This window comes from Mus musculus, chromosome 10 (genome assembly GCF_000001635.26).
Source record: "Mus musculus strain C57BL/6J chromosome 10, GRCm38.p6 C57BL/6J".
Classification (NCBI taxonomy): domain Eukaryota; kingdom Metazoa; phylum Chordata; class Mammalia; order Rodentia; family Muridae; genus Mus; species Mus musculus.
This window is the reverse complement of record NC_000076.6, coordinates 7627380-7644758: the sequence shown is the minus strand read 5'-3', so window position 1 is coordinate 7644758 and position 17379 is coordinate 7627380. Positions and strand designations below refer to the sequence as shown.

General features: G+C 42.8%; 1 protein-coding gene across 22 annotated transcripts in view; it reads left to right on the top strand.

The window, feature by feature from the left end:
- Positions 1-16914, top strand: part of Pcmt1 (protein-L-isoaspartate (D-aspartate) O-methyltransferase 1) — a 53493-nt gene extending 36579 nt beyond the window's left edge. For 6 of the 22 annotated variants that reach the window (XM_017313832.2, XM_011243140.2, XM_011243141.3 and 3 more), the window contains 5 exons: positions 330-434; positions 3944-4064; positions 4629-4714; positions 6534-6703; positions 13783-15379. In XM_017313832.2, coding sequence (XP_017169321.1) covers positions 330-434; positions 3944-4064; positions 4629-4714; positions 6534-6703; positions 13783-13795 — 495 coding nt within the window. In that variant the 3' untranslated portion in view covers positions 13796-15379. The other 16 variants (NM_001358649.2, NM_001358652.1, NM_001358653.1 and 13 more) reach the window with 6 other exon arrangements.
- The last annotated feature ends 465 nt before the right edge of the window (positions 16915-17379 follow it).

Here is a 17379-nt window from a genome sequence, read left to right as displayed (position 1 = left end):
TTAGAAGAAACTGGAAATGTTGGTTGCCTTTAGGGAATAGAACTAACTGGATAGCTGGGAAGGCAGGGGCTGATGGTTTTCCACTGAGAACCCCCGTTTTTAACCTTGTGACTTGAGTTTAATTTATAGAGTTGTTCCCTAAAATCCCAGGAGCACTTTAAACGTAGGAGGACTAATGGAGCTTCAGAACGCTTACGTAATTACTCTGGAGTCGCTCTGTTCCCGGTGTCGTCACGAGAGTAGAGACTTTGGTAGAAAGTTACCAGCTGTGTTTATATGAGGTGGTATGTAGACTTGAAGAGAAATTCATGCTAATGTTCTTTCATCAGCACGCATATGCACTAGAACTTCTGTTTGACCAGCTGCATGAAGGTGCTAAAGCCCTGGACGTGGGCTCTGGAAGTGGAATCCTCACCGCCTGTTTTGCACGGATGGTAAGAACTTTATTCTCCCTTGTCATCCCAATAGAAGTGTATTGTGTGACTTACCTATGGTTTCTTCTTACTGGTGGTTTCAATTTGTTTGTTTGTTTACTTACGTTCTATTAAGATGGTAATCCTAGCCGGGTGGTGGTGGCGCACACCTTTAATCCCAGCACTCGGGAGGCAGGCGGATTTCTGAGTTCGAGGCCAGCCTGGTCTACAAAGTGAGTTCCAGGACAGCCAAAGAAACCCTGTCTCGGAAAAACCAAAACCAAACAAACAAAAAGATGGTAATCCTATAAGTATCATTTAGGATTATTGTTGCAAGTGACAAACCCAAACTGTAGAGCTCAAAGAAAATTTATTTAGCTTATCTAATGGTAAAGGGCTTTCCTGGCTTCTTCTTGTGGCTGGATTTAGAAGACCAGGCTTTATTTTATTTTATTTATTTTGGGTTTTTGGGACAGGAACTCTCTACATAACTCTTGACTATCCTCAAACTCACCCTGTAGACCAGGCTGGCCTCAGATTTACAGAGATTCACCTGTCTCTGCCTCCCGAGTGCTGGGTTTAAAGGCATGCGTCACCATGCCTGGCTGCTTGGTTTCTCTCTGGGTCTTTATTTACCCTTACATTTCTCTGCATGTGCATCCTGATTAGACAGCCTCTATCCTGTGCTCCCAATACGGCAGTCCACTTATTCAAACTACATTCTACTAAGTTCTCACTTAACAGAAAAAAGCAGAGCAAGCCTGGTTTTCAGGCCATCTTACTGTCTCTTAAAAATAGAGATGGAACTTTTCCCGTAGGAGAGGAGATGGCAGAAGCCCTGTTTACTGTATCCAGTGCCTTGTTTAGTGAGGCACAAGAGGCTTATTTGGTGACACTGTCAAGAGTGTAAGCTGGGACCACTAAGGCACAGGGAGCGAAGGTTCATCTGTGCTCAGAGTCTGATCAGGTTGCTTTGAGGAGGCCTGTGTCCAGAGCCCACCGCAGGAGGTTCTGGTCTACTGAGTGGATGCATCTGTCTTAGATTAAAATGTAAATGAATGTGCAGTAGCTTCTATAGTATAACTCTGCAGAGATGGCAATTTTGCCAATTTTTTTTTCCCCTTGTTGTTGATTAAATATCTAAGATTGGTGCCTGGCACACAGTGGGGTATCACAAACTTCTTTTCAGATATTTTGCTTGTTTTGTAGACTTTAAGTCCTCAGAGCTGGGTATCAGGAATTCTTTTATAAAAAGGGGCAGATAGCATTGAACTAATGAGTAGTTAGTTCTCTAGGGTTAATATGTTGCTGGTTTTAAAGGAATATTCATTTTAAAAATATCATTAGAGGGCTGACAAGATGACTCAGCAGGTAAAGAAAGACACATGCTGCCAGACCTGACAACCTAAGTTTAATTCCTGAAACTCACATGGTGGAAAGAGAGTACAGCTTCTATACGTTCTTCACATGTGCCAGGACTCGTGCCCCTTACATTGCAAACTAAATAAATACATGTAGTTTTAAAAAGGTCTCCGACTTATCTTTTCAGAATGATAGTGTTTGTCAAGCTTGTCAGTGCTCTGAGTACTTGCCATGTGTTCTTTTGTTTCTCAGAGCCTCTATGTGGTGTAGGCCCTGCCTCTTCTTACTTTGTATGTGAGAAACTGATGCCTGATTTCAGAATGATTCTGAATTCAGAGCCTTGATTCTGTTACCATGTTTGTAATTAGTACTGACACTTAAGTCCTTTTTATATGTTTACGTGTTTTCTCTTTTGAGACAGAGTCTTACTGTGTAGCCCTAGCTGCCCTGGAACTTGCCATGTAGATTGGGCTGGCTTCTAATTCAGAGATTTGCCAGGCTCTGCCTCTTGAGTGCTGGGATTAAGAGCATGTACCATCATGCCTGGTTTCTTCTTCTTCTTCTTCTTTTTTTTTTTTAAATGTGTCTTCATATTTTTCACTAGTAGTAATAGCATTGGGTATAGGAATTTCACCTCATCATTTTTTTTTGTTGTTTTTGACTTCAAACAACCAAGGCTTGCCTCAAATTTACTCTGTACTCAGACTGGTCATCCTGCCTCAGCTTCCCAAATTATGGGATGATAGGTGAGTGCTATAGTGTCTGGCTTCTTAAAAATTTTTATGTAATATTGGATTTTTCTAAAATCTATTTTATTTTTTGGAGACAAGATCTAAACGTAGCTTTGGCTGGCCTGGAACTTGTTATGTAAACTAAACAGGCCTCAAATTCATAGGAATCTACCTGCTAATAAAAGTAATGATAGACCATCATACCTGGCTCAACAGCTGCTGAGTAGTCTTTACATTACCTTTGTCTTAGTTAGGGTTCACTGTTGTGAACAGACATCATGACCACAGCAACTCTTAGAAAATAGTTCATTGGTGCTGGCTTACAGTTTCAGAGGTTAAATCCACTATCATGATGGGAAGCATGGCAGCATAAAGGCAGGCATGGTGGAGGAGCTGAGAATTCTACATCTTGCTCCTAAGGCAGCCGGAAGGATACTTTATCCACACTGGTCAGAGCTTAAGCCTAGGACCTCAAGTCTACCCCCACAGTGACAAACTTCTCCAACAAGGCCACACCTACTCCAATAAGGCCACACCTCCTAATAGTGCCATTTCCCATGAGCCAAGTATTTTCAAACCACCACACCTGGACCTTACCTTTTTTTTTAAAGGAAAAAAAAAAAAACCTTTTCAAGATCTTTATAAGTTCTGGATTATAGTTCACTCCAGATATAGTCAAGTTGAGAACTTAGAATAGCCATCAAAGTTCTGGATTTAAAAATATATTTAGTTTTTTGAGACTGGGTCTCACCATATTGTTGTGTCTGGAACTCACTAAGTTTGAGGCCTGCCTAGTCTACAGAGTGAGTTCCAGGACAGCCAGGGCTACACAGAAAAACCCTGTCTCGAAAAACCAAAAAACCAAACAAACAAAAAATTAAAAATGTAAGAAAGACACAATTTTTTTAGTATTATAAGTTTTTGTAGGGAATTGGGGGGTGGGTATGGGGGACTTTTGGGATAGCATTGGAAATGTAAATGAGGATAATACCTAATTAAAAAAAAAGGAAAAAAAATTAAAAATCAAACAGCATAGATAACAAAGCATTATATTTTAGAATATCTTCCCATTTAAGTGAATAGGTATTTAACCTTATTTGTAAACATGGACAGTTGTAAACAGTCAGATAAATAGCAACACAAGGGCAGCACACATGTGAAAACTGTTCACTCTCATTAAAAACCAAAAATGAAATGCAAAAAAAAAAGTTTTTGTAATTTAGTTTAACTTTATAATTGTTTAAATAAAATTACCTCAACAACAAAAAAAAGTTGTACATGGTAATTATGATAAATTGAGAGTTCAGCAGATAAAAGACTTAAACTTTTTTTTTAAAATTTCTCATTGCAGGATATGGGTTTTAATTAAGGAATTAATGAAACCTCAGAAAAGCAAATTTAGCCCTGTGGACTCTTGAATTATCTTTTGTTTTTCAGGTTGGAAATAGTGGAAAAGTCATTGGAATTGATCACATTAAAGAACTAGTAGATGACTCAATAACTAATGTCAAAAAGGATGACCCAATGCTCCTGTCCTCGGGGCGAGTGCGGCTGGTGGGTGAGTGGCAGAACGCTTACCGGTTCTTTTCATTTGCACAAGAACAATGTTTAGAGCTAAGAACAGCAGTCTTTGCTGGCACCGAGACACCAAGTAGAAACAGCAGCCCTCATCCATTTCAGCGGACACACATGGCGCGTGTGGCTTGATCTCAGCTCACTTGCCAGCTCAGCAGTGAGGCTGACTTTGATGCACTCTGCCCACTGGATTTCCCTTCCCCAGGGCCTGGTCAGCTCTCCGCTTGCTTGGATTCATCTCTGACATGCGTGTCGTAGTGATGACTCTTTTGTTGCCTTATATAATTTCTTCACTCCTTAGTGGTATATATTTGTATTTTATTGCTACTTTCCTTTTATTTTCTTGCCTTCCCCATGCTAGGTAGTGCTGTACCAAGCTACGTCCCCAGCCCTTGTGCTAAATAGGAATTCTTACCTGTAAGTGGTTAGGCTTACCATTCTTCCCCAGTCTTCAATGTCTTAAGGATATATGAAGTCAGAAGTCCTTACCCCCTCCATCTTCACAGCAAATGTGACACCGATTCTCAGAGTGTAACTTCTTTTTTAGTGGGTGATGGAAGAATGGGATACGCTGAAGAAGCCCCTTACGACGCTATTCATGTGGGAGCTGCAGCCCCAGTTGTGCCCCAGGCAGTGAGTTGGGATTTATTTTTTTATTTGTGTGTTTTAGCCCTATAAAACTTAAAATATTTTTTATGTAGCAATGTAGCAATGAGTTCCAGATAAAGTTCAGAATATATGTAGACATCCATGTATTGTAGTTAATACTAAATGCTAAGAGTTTATTAGATTAAAGGAAAATGTCTGTATGAAAGAATTTTTCAGAGTAGTCAAAGAGGATAGAATAGTGGAACTTGAACTGGGTCTAAGAGTCATTGGATGGGTGGTGGTGGCGGCGGCGCACGCCTTTAATCCCAGCATTTGGGAGGCAGAGGCGGGTAGATTTCTGAGTTTGAGGCCAGCCTGGTGTACAGAAAGTGAGTTCCAAGACAGCCAGGGCGACACAGAAACCCTGTCTCAAAAAAACAAAACAAAAAAACCCAAAAAACAAAAAAAGAGTCATTGGAACCTCCAGCTCAGTACTCAGACTGTGCCTACACAGTCTGAGCTCAGTACAGGGATTACACTCACCTGGCTTGGGAACGGGAGGTGGCATAGAAGGAGCTCGGTGCTTATGTAGACTTGAAGTGTACATGTGATGTCAAGAAGGTAGAGAAGAAAGGACTGGCCTTGAGAGCCAGCCTGGGGGTACAGGAAGACTCTTGTTTTTCATTAGAACTCAGTTATAACTCAGACACATAATTCAAAGGCAATTCAGTACTCAAGTATTACTTTAAAAAAAGCTGGGTGGTGGTGGTGCATACCTTTAATCCCAGCAGAGACAGGCTAATCTCAGAGTTCTAGGCCAGCCTGGTCTACAGAGTGAGATCCAGGAGAGCCAGGGCTACACAGAGAAACTTTGTCTCAAAAACCAAACCAAACAAAAAAATTAAAAATGTGAAAAAAAAAAAAAAAAAAGATCTGGTGACCAAATTTTAACCAAAAACAACCTTCTTGGGGATAATACTATCCAAAGTGTCGGATTTCTTACTTATGAATAACATAAGGTTGTATTATTCAAAGGATAGTATGTGATGTAACCGTTTTCAGACCGGAAGCATAGTCTTGGTGTATGTCCATAGGTCTGTTCTCATCCCAGCACTGAAGGCATCCAGTTTAACCTCCACATGCAGCCCTGCTCTGAGGATTCCCTTACCGTTGTCTGAGAGACGCCCTAGATCCACCGCAATCGGATAGCACTTACTTGTTGGTTCTCTGTACTTCTCCCTTCTCCATGCCCCCTTCCACAACAATCTGCAACACGCTCCACTGGCATTAGAGTTCTCTGTTGCAGTGTGTTCTGCCCAAACACACTGAGCTCTTTTGCTGTACCAGGCAGCTCTGTCAGGTGTTATAATGACAAAGATGAATATAACGTAGCTTCTATCATCAAATTACTTGTAGCTTAGTAGGGGAGGTGGAGAAATAAAGGGGTAAGTGGGGAATTAGTTACTAGAACTGTGCTTTGTGTTCTATGCTGAACCAACAGGGAATGAAAAGTATTTTTTGGAGGGGAGGAGGTCCAGAAAGTTGAAAGAGCAGCATTTAAGTTTGCTGTTACTAAGTCTATACAATGGAGGAATGCATAGGTCCCGTTAGAAAAACCAGTAACCTAGAGATGGCTTAAGTGTAGGCGGGTGTATAATGTATTATATGTAAGAGACCTGAGCCACTGGATTTTGTTAAGCCTGACGGGTCCTGAAATGAACCCCTGAGGACGCTAAGATGTTCCTTAGGAAGTGCCTTTCTGCTTCTGCCCACGGACATTGAATGTTACTCACTGCACTGTCCGATGGCATGGCTGTTTCACACCTGTAACTTGCTATGTGGGGTGTTTTGTTTTTTCTCCTAGTTAATAGACCAGTTAAAGCCTGGTGGAAGATTGATATTGCCAGTCGGTCCTGCAGGAGGAAACCAAATGTTGGAGCAGTATGACAAGCTACAAGATGGCAGTGTCAAAATGAAACCTCTCATGGGGGTGATATACGTGCCTTTAACAGATAAAGAAAAGCAGTGGTCCAGGTGGAAGTGATTTTCTCTTCTGCTCTTTCCTCCTCCACACAGTCAAGGTGAAAGGCTGTGGGCTTTAAGACCTTAGCCTGCAAGAGCTGATTTGAGTGGTTTCCTTCATGCTACCCCATTAAAGCATCAGAAACTCATGGCATTAAAGAGTGACAAGTGTTGCATGGTCAGTTTGACTCGCAGCTTTAGGAAGGGAGGGCGAGGCCTGGTCGGCACGGCATGCTTTGCAGGGTGACCTTATTTATTTATCAGATTTTTCTGCATAATTATGTCATGTTATAGCTGCTATATGGCTATGGAAATAAATGCTTTGATCTGGAAAAGAAGCCATCATTCTTGCTTTATTCACTCCCTCTAATACTACTGTGACAAGGAAAAAGAAAAATATTTGGAAAGGGCAAAGATATTTGTCCCAGTTTTCAAAAAAAAAGTCAGAATCCCAGAGAGGACGGTCCCAGAGAGGTTGATGTCTTTGGGTCAGTTCCTGGGCGTGCATCAGTGGTCTCAGAAGCACGGTAAGAAGTCAACGTGTCGGCATGCTGTAGATTAGGACAGCCAGTTTTGAGCACTTTTGGATAAACTTTGAGAGGAAAGGGATTGCAGAAGCTGTCCAGTGATACCTACGCACCAGGTCTCGTAGCTGCCTGGAGGGCATGCAGCACAGAGCTGCGCTCACAGCAGTGCTGTCCCCATAGCATCACGTGGCTCACTAGGAAGCCAGTGCCTGCTTTTGCTCAGTGCCACCGTCTCAGCCGAATGCATCTTCACTCCTCTCCCCATGGAGAGATGCAAGGACAGCATAGTGGAGTGCTGTGCCCTGTTGCTTGAAACTGGTGTCCAAATAAGGGCAATCTCTCAGTGTCTGCCTTAGAATCCTTCCTAGTTGACAAAAATTTTATTTCAAAAGGATTTTTGGTTTGGTTTGGTATTTTAATAAGTGGCAATTTTAAATACAATGGAACTTCTAATTTTGCTTTCTATACAGGCACCATTGAATGACTTTTTAAAATTCCTGTGTGTGTGTGTGTGTGTGTGTGTGTATGTGTGTATGTGTCTTTGCATGTGTGCATGTGTGTATGCCATTGCATGGGTGTGGAGCTCAGAGAACAACTTGGAGAAGTCAGTTCTCTCCTACTATGTGGGGCCCAGGGATTGAACTTAGATTCTGAGTATAGACAGTAAGTCGCCTTTACCCACTGAGCCATCTTGAGAGTTTAATTGCAAAAGTAATAACTTAATTGCTTAAAGCAGTGTTTTACTCTTGGATTTGTGATCATCCATGAATATATTAGACCAATCAGGGGCCTCACCCTTAAAAAACAAAAACAAAAACAAAAACAAAATATAACAACTCTCAACCTCCCCACAGCCAGTTGACAGTATTCTACCGTCCATGCTGGGACTTTGTCTGGCTTGAAGTTGTGTGTTGCTTTGTGCATGCTGTGACAGTTTCTGTGATTTCATATGTGCAACTGAGCTGCACCACTGTATCTGGGGAAAGCGGTTTGCTTACAGTCATCCACTGCCTCTGGCTCAGTCTTTGCAGCCGATCTCTGCAATGATCCCAAGGCTTGGGGAGGTATCATGTCCCATTTAGTCTTTGCAGCCGATCTCTGCAATGATCCCAAGGCTTGGTGAGGTATCATGTCCCATTTAGTCTTTGCAGCCTATCTCTGCAATGATCCCAAGGCTTGGGGAGGTATCATGTCCCATTTAGTCTTTGCAGCCGATCTCTGCAATGATCCCAAGGCTTGGTGAGGTATCATGTCCCATTTAGTCTTTGCAGCCTATCTCTGCAATGATCCCAAGGCTTGGGGAGGTATCATGTCCCATTTAGTCTTTGCAGCCGATCTCTGCAATGATCCCAAGGCTTGGGGAGGTATCATGTCCCATTTAGTCTTTGCAGCCTATCTCTGCAATGATCCCAAGGCTTGGTGAGGTATCATGTCCCATTTAGTCTTTGCAGCCTATCTCTGCAATGATCCCAAGGCTTGGTGAGGTATCATGTCCCATTTAGTCTTTGCAGCCGATCTCTGCAATGATCCCAAGGCTTGGTGAGGTATCATGTCCCATTTAGTCTTTGCAGCCGATCTCTGCAATGATCCCAAGGCTTGGGGAGGTATCATGTCCCATTCAGTCTTTGCAGCCGATCTCTGCAATGATCCCAAGGCTTGGTGAGGTATCATGTCCCATTCAGTCTTTGCAGCCTATCTCTGCAATGATCCCAAGGCTTGGGGAGGTATCATGTCCCATTTAGTCTTTGCAGCCTATCTCTGCAATGATCCCAAGGCTTGGGGAGGTATCATGTCCCATTTAGTCTTTGCAGCCGATCTCTGCAATGATCCCAAGGCTTGGTGAGGTATCATGTCCCATTTAGTCTTTGCAGCCTATCTCTGCAATGATCCCAAGGCTTGGTGAGGTATCATGTCCCATTCAGTCTTTGCAGCCTATCTCTGCAATGATCCCAAGGCTTGGTGAGGTATCATGTCCCATTTAGTCTTTGCAGCCTATCTCTGCAATGATCCCAAGGCTTGGGGAGGTATCATGTCCCATTTAGTCTTTGCAGCCTATCTCTGCAATGATCCCAAGGCTTGGTGAGGTATCATGTCCCATTTAGTCTTTGCAGCCTATCTCTGCAATGATCCCAAGGCTTGGGGAGGTATCATGTCCCATTTAGTCTTTGCAGCCTATCTCTGCAATGATCCCAAGGCTTGGTGAGGTATCATGTCCCATTTAGTCTTTGCAGCCGATCTCTGCAATGATCCCAAGGCTTGGGGAGGTATCATGTCCCATTTAGTCTTTGCAGCCGATCTCTGCAATGATCCCAAGGCTTGGTGAGGTATCATGTCCCATTTAGTCTTTGCAGCCTATCTCTGCAATGATCCCAAGGCTTGGGGAGGTATCATGTCCCATTTAGTCTTTGCAGCCAATCTCTGCAATGATCCCAAGGCTTGGTGAGGTATCATGTCCCATTTAGTCTTTGCAGCCTATCTCTGCAATGATCCCAAGGCTTGGGGAGGTATCATGTCCCATTTAGTCTTTGCAGCCGATCTCTGCAATGATCCCAAGGCTTGGGGAGGTATCATGTCCCATTTAGTCTTTGCAGCCTATCTCTGTAATGATCCCAAGGCTTGGTGAGGTATCATGTCCCATTTAGTCTTTGCAGCCTATCTCTGCAATGATCCCAAGGCTTGGTGAGGTATCATGTCCCATTTAGTCTTTGCAGCCGATCTCTGCAATGATCCCAAGGCTTGGTGAGGTATCATGTCCCATTTAGTCTTTGCAGCCGATCTCTGCAATGATCCCAAGGCTTGGGGAGGTATCATGTCCCATTCAGTCTTTGCAGCCGATCTCTGCAATGATCCCAAGGCTTGGTGAGGTATCATGTCCCATTCAGTCTTTGCAGCCTATCTCTGCAATGATCCCAAGGCTTGGGGAGGTATCATGTCCCATTTAGTCTTTGCAGCCTATCTCTGCAATGATCCCAAGGCTTGGGGAGGTATCATGTCCCATTCAGTCTTTGCAGCCGATCTCTGCAATGATCCCAAGGCTTGGGGAGGTATCATGTCCCATTTAGTCTTTGCAGCCTATCTCTGCAATGATCCCAAGGCTTGGGGAGGTATCATGTCCCATTTAGTCTTTGCAGCCGATCTCTGCAATGATCCCAAGGCTTGGTGAGGTATCATGTCCCATTTAGTCTTTGCAGCCGATCTCTGCAATGATCCCAAGGCTTGGTGAGGTATCATGTCCCATTTAGTCTTTGCAGCCGATCTCTGCAATGATCCCAAGGCTTGGTGAGGTATCATGTCCCATTTAGTCTTTGCAGCCGATCTCTGCAATGATCCCAAGGCTTGGTGAGGTATCATGTCCCATTTAGTCTTTGCAGCCGATCTCTGCAATGATCCCAAGGCTTGGGGAGGTATCATGTCCCATTCAGTCTTTGCAGCCGATCTCTGCAATGATCCCAAGGCTTGGTGAGGTATCATGTCCCATTCAGTCTTTGCAGCCTATCTCTGCAATGATCCCAAGGCTTGGGGAGGTATCATGTCCCATTTAGTCTTTGCAGCCTATCTCTGCAATGATCCCAAGGCTTGGGGAGGTATCATGTCCCATTCAGTCTTTGCAGCCGATCTCTGCAATGATCCCAAGGCTTGGGGAGGTATCATGTCCCATTTAGTCTTTGCAGCCTATCTCTGCAATGATCCCAAGGCTTGGGGAGGTATCATGTCCCATTTAGTCTTTGCAGCCGATCTCTGCAATGATCCCAAGGCTTGGTGAGGTATCATGTCCCATTTAGTCTTTGCAGCCGATCTCTGCAATGATCCCAAGGCTTGGTGAGGTATCATGTCCCATTTAGGCCTGAGCACCCCACAGGCACTCATTCCTGCATGCTAACTAGTTGTGGTTCTCTGTATTCATTGCTATCTACTGCAAAAAGGAACTTCCTTGATGACCAAATCTATAGGCACAATGAGAAGTCATTAGGCATCTATTTAATACTGTTATATTAGCAGAGTAATAGTAGTAAATTCTGCCTGCGGGCTACAGGTTCTTGGCCCTACTACAGAGACCAGATATGGGTTCCATTGTATGGAGTGGGTCTTAAATTCAAACAGTGTGCCTACTCCCATGGCAGTTGTGCTACTACTGTACTAGTGGGCACATCAGACAGTCATTATTATAGTTTGCAGATTTCACAGCTGAATGAAGACGATTCCTTTCCTTCTTTCAGTATAACATTTTCCAGTACTATAAAAGCTTGCCATTAGGGATAGTAGTGTTCCAGGTCAGCACTAGCTTGAGTTCCCCATAGTTTATGGCTCAAGTATGTGGTGTTTCAGCAGTAGGGTCTTACTGACAGTTTCTGGTAAGTAACCAAGAGCCATGGCACGAGCCCTTAGTAGTAAAACTGCCCCCACTTCTTCATCAACAGAATCTCTTTACATTACAAACAATCCCTGCATCTTCCTGATTCAAACTGTTAGGAAACAATAGTGTTTAAGTTATCTCCTCATAGTATATCTCATTTGTTCTTGAATGACTCTATATGATTCACTATTACTAACAGAGCTATTAAAACAATACAACAAACCTACGTGGTTGTAACCTACTGACGAACGTATAGCCATTTTTAAAGAGCCTTTCTAAGTCTTGGGCATGCTCCTTTTTATTGTAAATGATTAGATAAAGGTAAGCAGAATTTTAAACATTGGGGAAAATTTAGTAACTAGAAAGTTGAATGGGTTTGAGAGTTAGCTTATGTGGAAGTTGAGTATGTATTCACAGCAAATGTTACCTTTTCTTTGTACCCTAAAATTTAAAATTCTAGTCGAAAAGCTTGTTTTTTTCATGAGTACATGTGAACAAAGTCCAAATGGGCCCCAGTAGTAGATTACTTGCATAGCATGCTTATGATGTCCTTGAGTTTGATTGCTAGTATCCCCACAAAAAAAACAAAAACCAAACCAAAGCAAACCAAAACAACCTTAAAACAATCACCACCACCACCGCAGCAGCAGCAGCAGCCATATGGAGAGGGTATTTGGAGATGTGTTACGTTGTTGATGAGCGTTAGGATTTATTTATTAATTATTTAATGCCTTGCAAGAAATAAATACAAGTTTTACAGTTGGGTATCCTTATTCATGCTTTAATGAACTTAGTGAATAGAGCTTGGGAACCCTCTGTAGGCTGATAATCTAATATGTTCTTGAATTGCAGTTGAGACTGTTTTATGCTAATAATAAGGCTGTTGCTAGAAGACTAGTTTTGGATGGGATAGAACTGATCATTGTCATGTAAAAGATAACCCAGAGGCTGGAGACCTGTCTTGGCTTATAAAGCGCTTGCTGTGCCAAAAGGGGTTGGGTGGGGCTGAGTTCAGGTCCCTGGCACCACACTAAGTGGGTAGGGAAGAGCGAGGCAGGTGGATTCTGTGGGCTTACTGACTGACCAGCCAGTCTTGCAGTCTTGATGCTCCAGATTCAGAAATAGACTCTGAATCAAGAAATAGAGTAGACACTAACAGAGGAAGACAGCAGACACTAATGTCTGGCCTCAATGTACACACACCAGTCATGTAGCATAAAAAGGGGCTTACTAGAGAAATAATTATCTTGGTATCATTTCACATAGGCACATTATTTGTTAACCCTTGAACACAGCACCACCCCAGGAAAGCTCTCGCCTCACATCTCTATCATAGCCAAAGCATTCATCTTAGGTTTTGCCGAGACAGGTTGGTAGAGCGCCTGAGCTTTGGCCTGCAACCAGTTCCTGTTTGCCTGCTGCTCACACTTTCTCTATACATAGTATGTAATATTTCCCTGAGTCAGTTGAGATTTAATCATGATATCACACATACCCCTAAGGAATTGAGCGTTGAGTGATATCTTTATCATGCAAGTTACCCTCCGGGAGGCTTTCTGGTGCTTTGGTGTATTTCTGTGCTCGCTGGCTTCATGAGGTAGAGTTTACATGCTGTCCACTTGACTTTAGATGGCCCACTTCCCTCTCCTCTCGCTGGCAGCTGCTGGCCCCTGCTGCACGTGGCTGACTGAATGGTTTCCTTGGAGCTGATAAAGCTGCCTTATGAAGTCATCTGACAGGAATAATAACCTGCCATCCGACGATGCAGGGTCTCCAGAGAATTTGGGTTGCAAGTGCCAACAGACCCTCTAAGCAAAAGACTACTCTTTATCCAGTTTTGTGATTATATCTATTTAAAACATTGAACTCTAGATGTTTAAATTATAGTAAACAAAGTAGGTCAGCAAGACGATCCTAGACAAGCGCCATACGTTTTCTGAATTCTTTTGCCTCGAAAGGGAGAAGTTTTACCTTTAGGGTTAAAAAACCAACTTGGGGTTTGTGGTTTGCTTCTGTGTGTGGGAGAAGCATCAAAGATGCTCGGAATGACTGCTGTCAGTTCGCTTTGGCTTGGGGTTTAATGGGCTTTTATCTCTGTGTTGCTTGGAGTGTGCATATCTTACTGACTTGAATGTTGCGTCTAAATTGTTAGAGCGCCAGCCAGTTCACAGTGTGTAACCCCTAATTACATTTTTCTACTCTCTCCCCAGGGATGAACTGTGAAAGCAACGTGAGCTTGACCAGTCTATAAACCGCAGTGGGCCGCTCCTCTCGGTCCTTACAGCATTTGAGAACCAACAGCATCACAGCTTGTTTTGGACTTTGTTACACTCTTACTTTCAGCATGAAAACGTGTGGTTTTGTAGGATTTCCTAATTCCAAACGGCGCGGAGCCAAACTGATAGAGGAAGGCTGCAGAGCGTTAACTGCGTGTGTTGTTTTAACATGCCCACATTTCACTTTAAAAAAATATTAAAAGAAAGAGTTCTCCAACTGGAAAAATTAGTTTTGAAGAGTGGCTTTGCTTTTCTTGGGCACTTAATTCTGTTCCAATATTAATTCATCAGATTTATTTTGTGCATCAGATAACACCACATTCACAAGTTTAGCTTCTTTGGTAGCCAATGTCTGTTAGATGCTACTAAGAAAACAGAGATGAGCTTTCTTCTTAAAAGCCTTTGATGTGGCGTCATAGGATAGCATGTCGTAGATACAATCAGCTGCTGTTACCTTAAAACTAGGTGTTTGTAAATACTGAAACTTGAGACGACGATGATGGCAGGTGGTGTCCCAAAAACACTCAGCTGTTCCGATTGGAAATTTTGATGTAAATTTCCTCTCTCTAAAAATGCTAGGAGGCTTGTAGCTCAATATCATTTATTTGTTTCTAGTTTGCTGCTGGTAATGTATCTGCATCTAACATTCTGTGTAAGCGGTCGTGTCTTTGCACAGTTTATGCAGCGCTGCTTTGCCAAATAAAATTAAAAGCAAAAGAAGCATTGGTGGCCTTTGAATCTAGAAGGACACAGGTCTGCTAGGTCCAGATGCTGCCCACAGTCCTGGGGAAGCGTCGTAGTCTTATGATATTCTAGGAGGTAGATATGCATAGCATTCGTCCACTCTATGTGGCTGCATTTCTTCAGGATGGAGACTCTGTGTTCATTGTTTCTCTCTGCCTTCCTAGCCCAAGGCTTGCTTTTTAATAGCTCTGTAGTAAATGCTCAATGAGTGACTGGGTGAATGTAGTATGAGGAAGAATGTGGTTGAGAGTAAACATACTGAAATCCATGTCTCATCTATAAATAGATTCATTAATTTAATAACTGTAAAATGTCTGTGAAGGCAATGGCACTTTGAAGATCTTATTTAAATATGGTTTTATATTTTCTAATAAGACTTTAGTTTTTTGTGAAGATCCTAGAACTTGAGAGAAGATTAGAAGCTCCCGGTAAATGGGGCTAAGCAAAGCGAAGCCTTCCCTCTATGTGTAAGGGCACATGATTCTGACAAGAAGACTCTTAGTGTCTGAGAAGCCCATCCCCACTCTTCACATCTTAAATTACTGATTTAAAAGTCATGCAGACATCACCTGACAAGTGTCTCTTCTTGGCTTAGGTCTCAGTCCCAGGAAACTAGCATTACTGTGGTCCCGCAGACTTGAAAACCTTAACCAGCTTTGGTTTGCTGCTGGTTGTTGCTTTGGAATCCTGTCAGTGACCCCCTGGAGTCCAGGATGCATGGTCATTTGAAATATGTGTAAAGTCAAATGTTCACTCAGGCTTTAAAGCAAATAAATTCTTAAACTTACCCACCAGTCTGGATCCTTGGTAGTCATTGCACATTACAGCACGCAAATCTCTGTGCTGGGCTTCAGGACGGAAGAGGTGCTTCCAGGTCAGTTTGCCGTCCAGTGGCGGGGACAGTTTATAAATAGGCACCATACACTTCACCCAGTTTGTACAGAAACTCTGTGCCCAAGCCTTGCTCTTAGACTTGACACTTTTAGGAGGTGAAACTTTAGGATGTTGAATGAACAGCCAGTTTGAACAGCAGCACTAAGTGGGTAGAGATAGAAGAATGGTGTTAATGAGGTCTAAGCCCTTTAAAAGAGTTGAATTTATATATGTGTTTAAGACAGGTAAGAAATGCCTGATTTTCAGTGTGCATAATTTCCAGAGCATTTTATTTTCCTCATAGAAAGTACATCTGAATACACATAATGTAAAGGGCAATGAAGATACTTCGAGTCATTATAGGTAGTGTGATCTTGTGAATAAACTCTTCCTATAAATTTGCTCTTCCTAGAAGCTAAATCTAGTTGTCAGACTTGGGTTGCAGCAATAAGCTTATGTCAGGGTTGAGTTTCTCTTCAGGGCTGCTTGCTCTTTCCCAGCCAGGAACAGGACAAATCGGCACCCAGGGAAATAACTACTACTGGCCACACCAATACTTAGGACTTCATCCCCCTTGCAGCTGCCATGTTTTATTGTTTGTTTGTTTATTTGTGGCAGGTGGGGGTGGATAGCAAGATGGCTCGGGGTAAAGAGGCTTGCTGCCAAACCTGAAGACCTGAGTTTCACCCCTCCCCCCTCCCAGACCCACAGAGTAGAAGGACAGCTGACACCTGCAGATTGTTCTCTGACCTTCAGGCATGGTAGCACTTGCCTGAAATCCCAGCACTTGGAAGCAGGAAGGGTCAGAAGTCATCCTAGGTTACACAAGTTCAAGGCCAGCCCGAATTTCATGAGAGCCTGCCTTAAAGGAAAGAAAAAACCAAAAAGTTTCTACAGTGCATCTCTTCACTAAAGCATCGTAAGCATTGAGTGGATTCTAAAGGAGCCATTTTTAAAGTAATAACTTTGTAAACTCTTCAAGCTGTTCTTGAAGGAATTCCTCAGAGTGTTTAAGGCCTTTTATCTCTCTAGAGTTTTCTAATTTCTGGTAGTTTAGTGTGGCATCAAAGAAAGTCATGACAGTGTTGTCACCCAGCACTGATAGACAAATAGTAAGCATGAGTCATCTTATAAATTGTTGTAGAACTCAACCGGCTGATAACTTATTTTAGGTAAGCACTTAAACTCTTGTAGCATACAGATCATTTCTTATCGAATGCTGTGTTCCTGATGCCCTAATATCTTAATGTATTCTGTAGTGGAGATGGGCCCTGACTGGACTTTGGTTGCATCTCTGAGCTTCCACCATCTTTCAGAAAGATGGTAGTATTTTGCCCTTAGCATTGTTAAAGGTTCTCACTCAGTAAGGGGACCCACTTGAAAAGGGTACTGGCCCAAGGAAGCCTGGGACTGTGCACTGGAATATAATAAAGTGGAAATGAAGTCTAATAATTGGTTCAACTTGAATTCTTTAGTCATAACAGTTGTTGGTTGGCTCTCCCCCATCAACCCTGGGGTTCATCTTTTTAATTCTGTTTTTTGATTACATCAAGAGTTTGCTCAATTCTCTTCTTGTTTGTGGGGAAGAACACAGGATAATTGATGTTCCTCTGTCAGTACTCACAGGGTGGTTGCTGACCTGGGTTGGTGAATGCTGGGAGCCTCTGGGGTCTGTTTCACTTCTCACTCTGCCTTCTTTTCTGTCATTCAGCACTTGAGGCTCTTCAGGGCTGAGAATCTGAAGAATTTATTCAGACTGTACCAACAGGAGGAGTATGGCACACATGAAAATTGTCAAAAGGTTAGGTAGTGGCAGAACAAAGGACATTTGTGAGCAGGCTTGAGGCACCCCACACATTTGGCCATGTCTTCCAAAATGCATTGCTTGGCTTTTTCTTTTTTTCTCCCCTATCA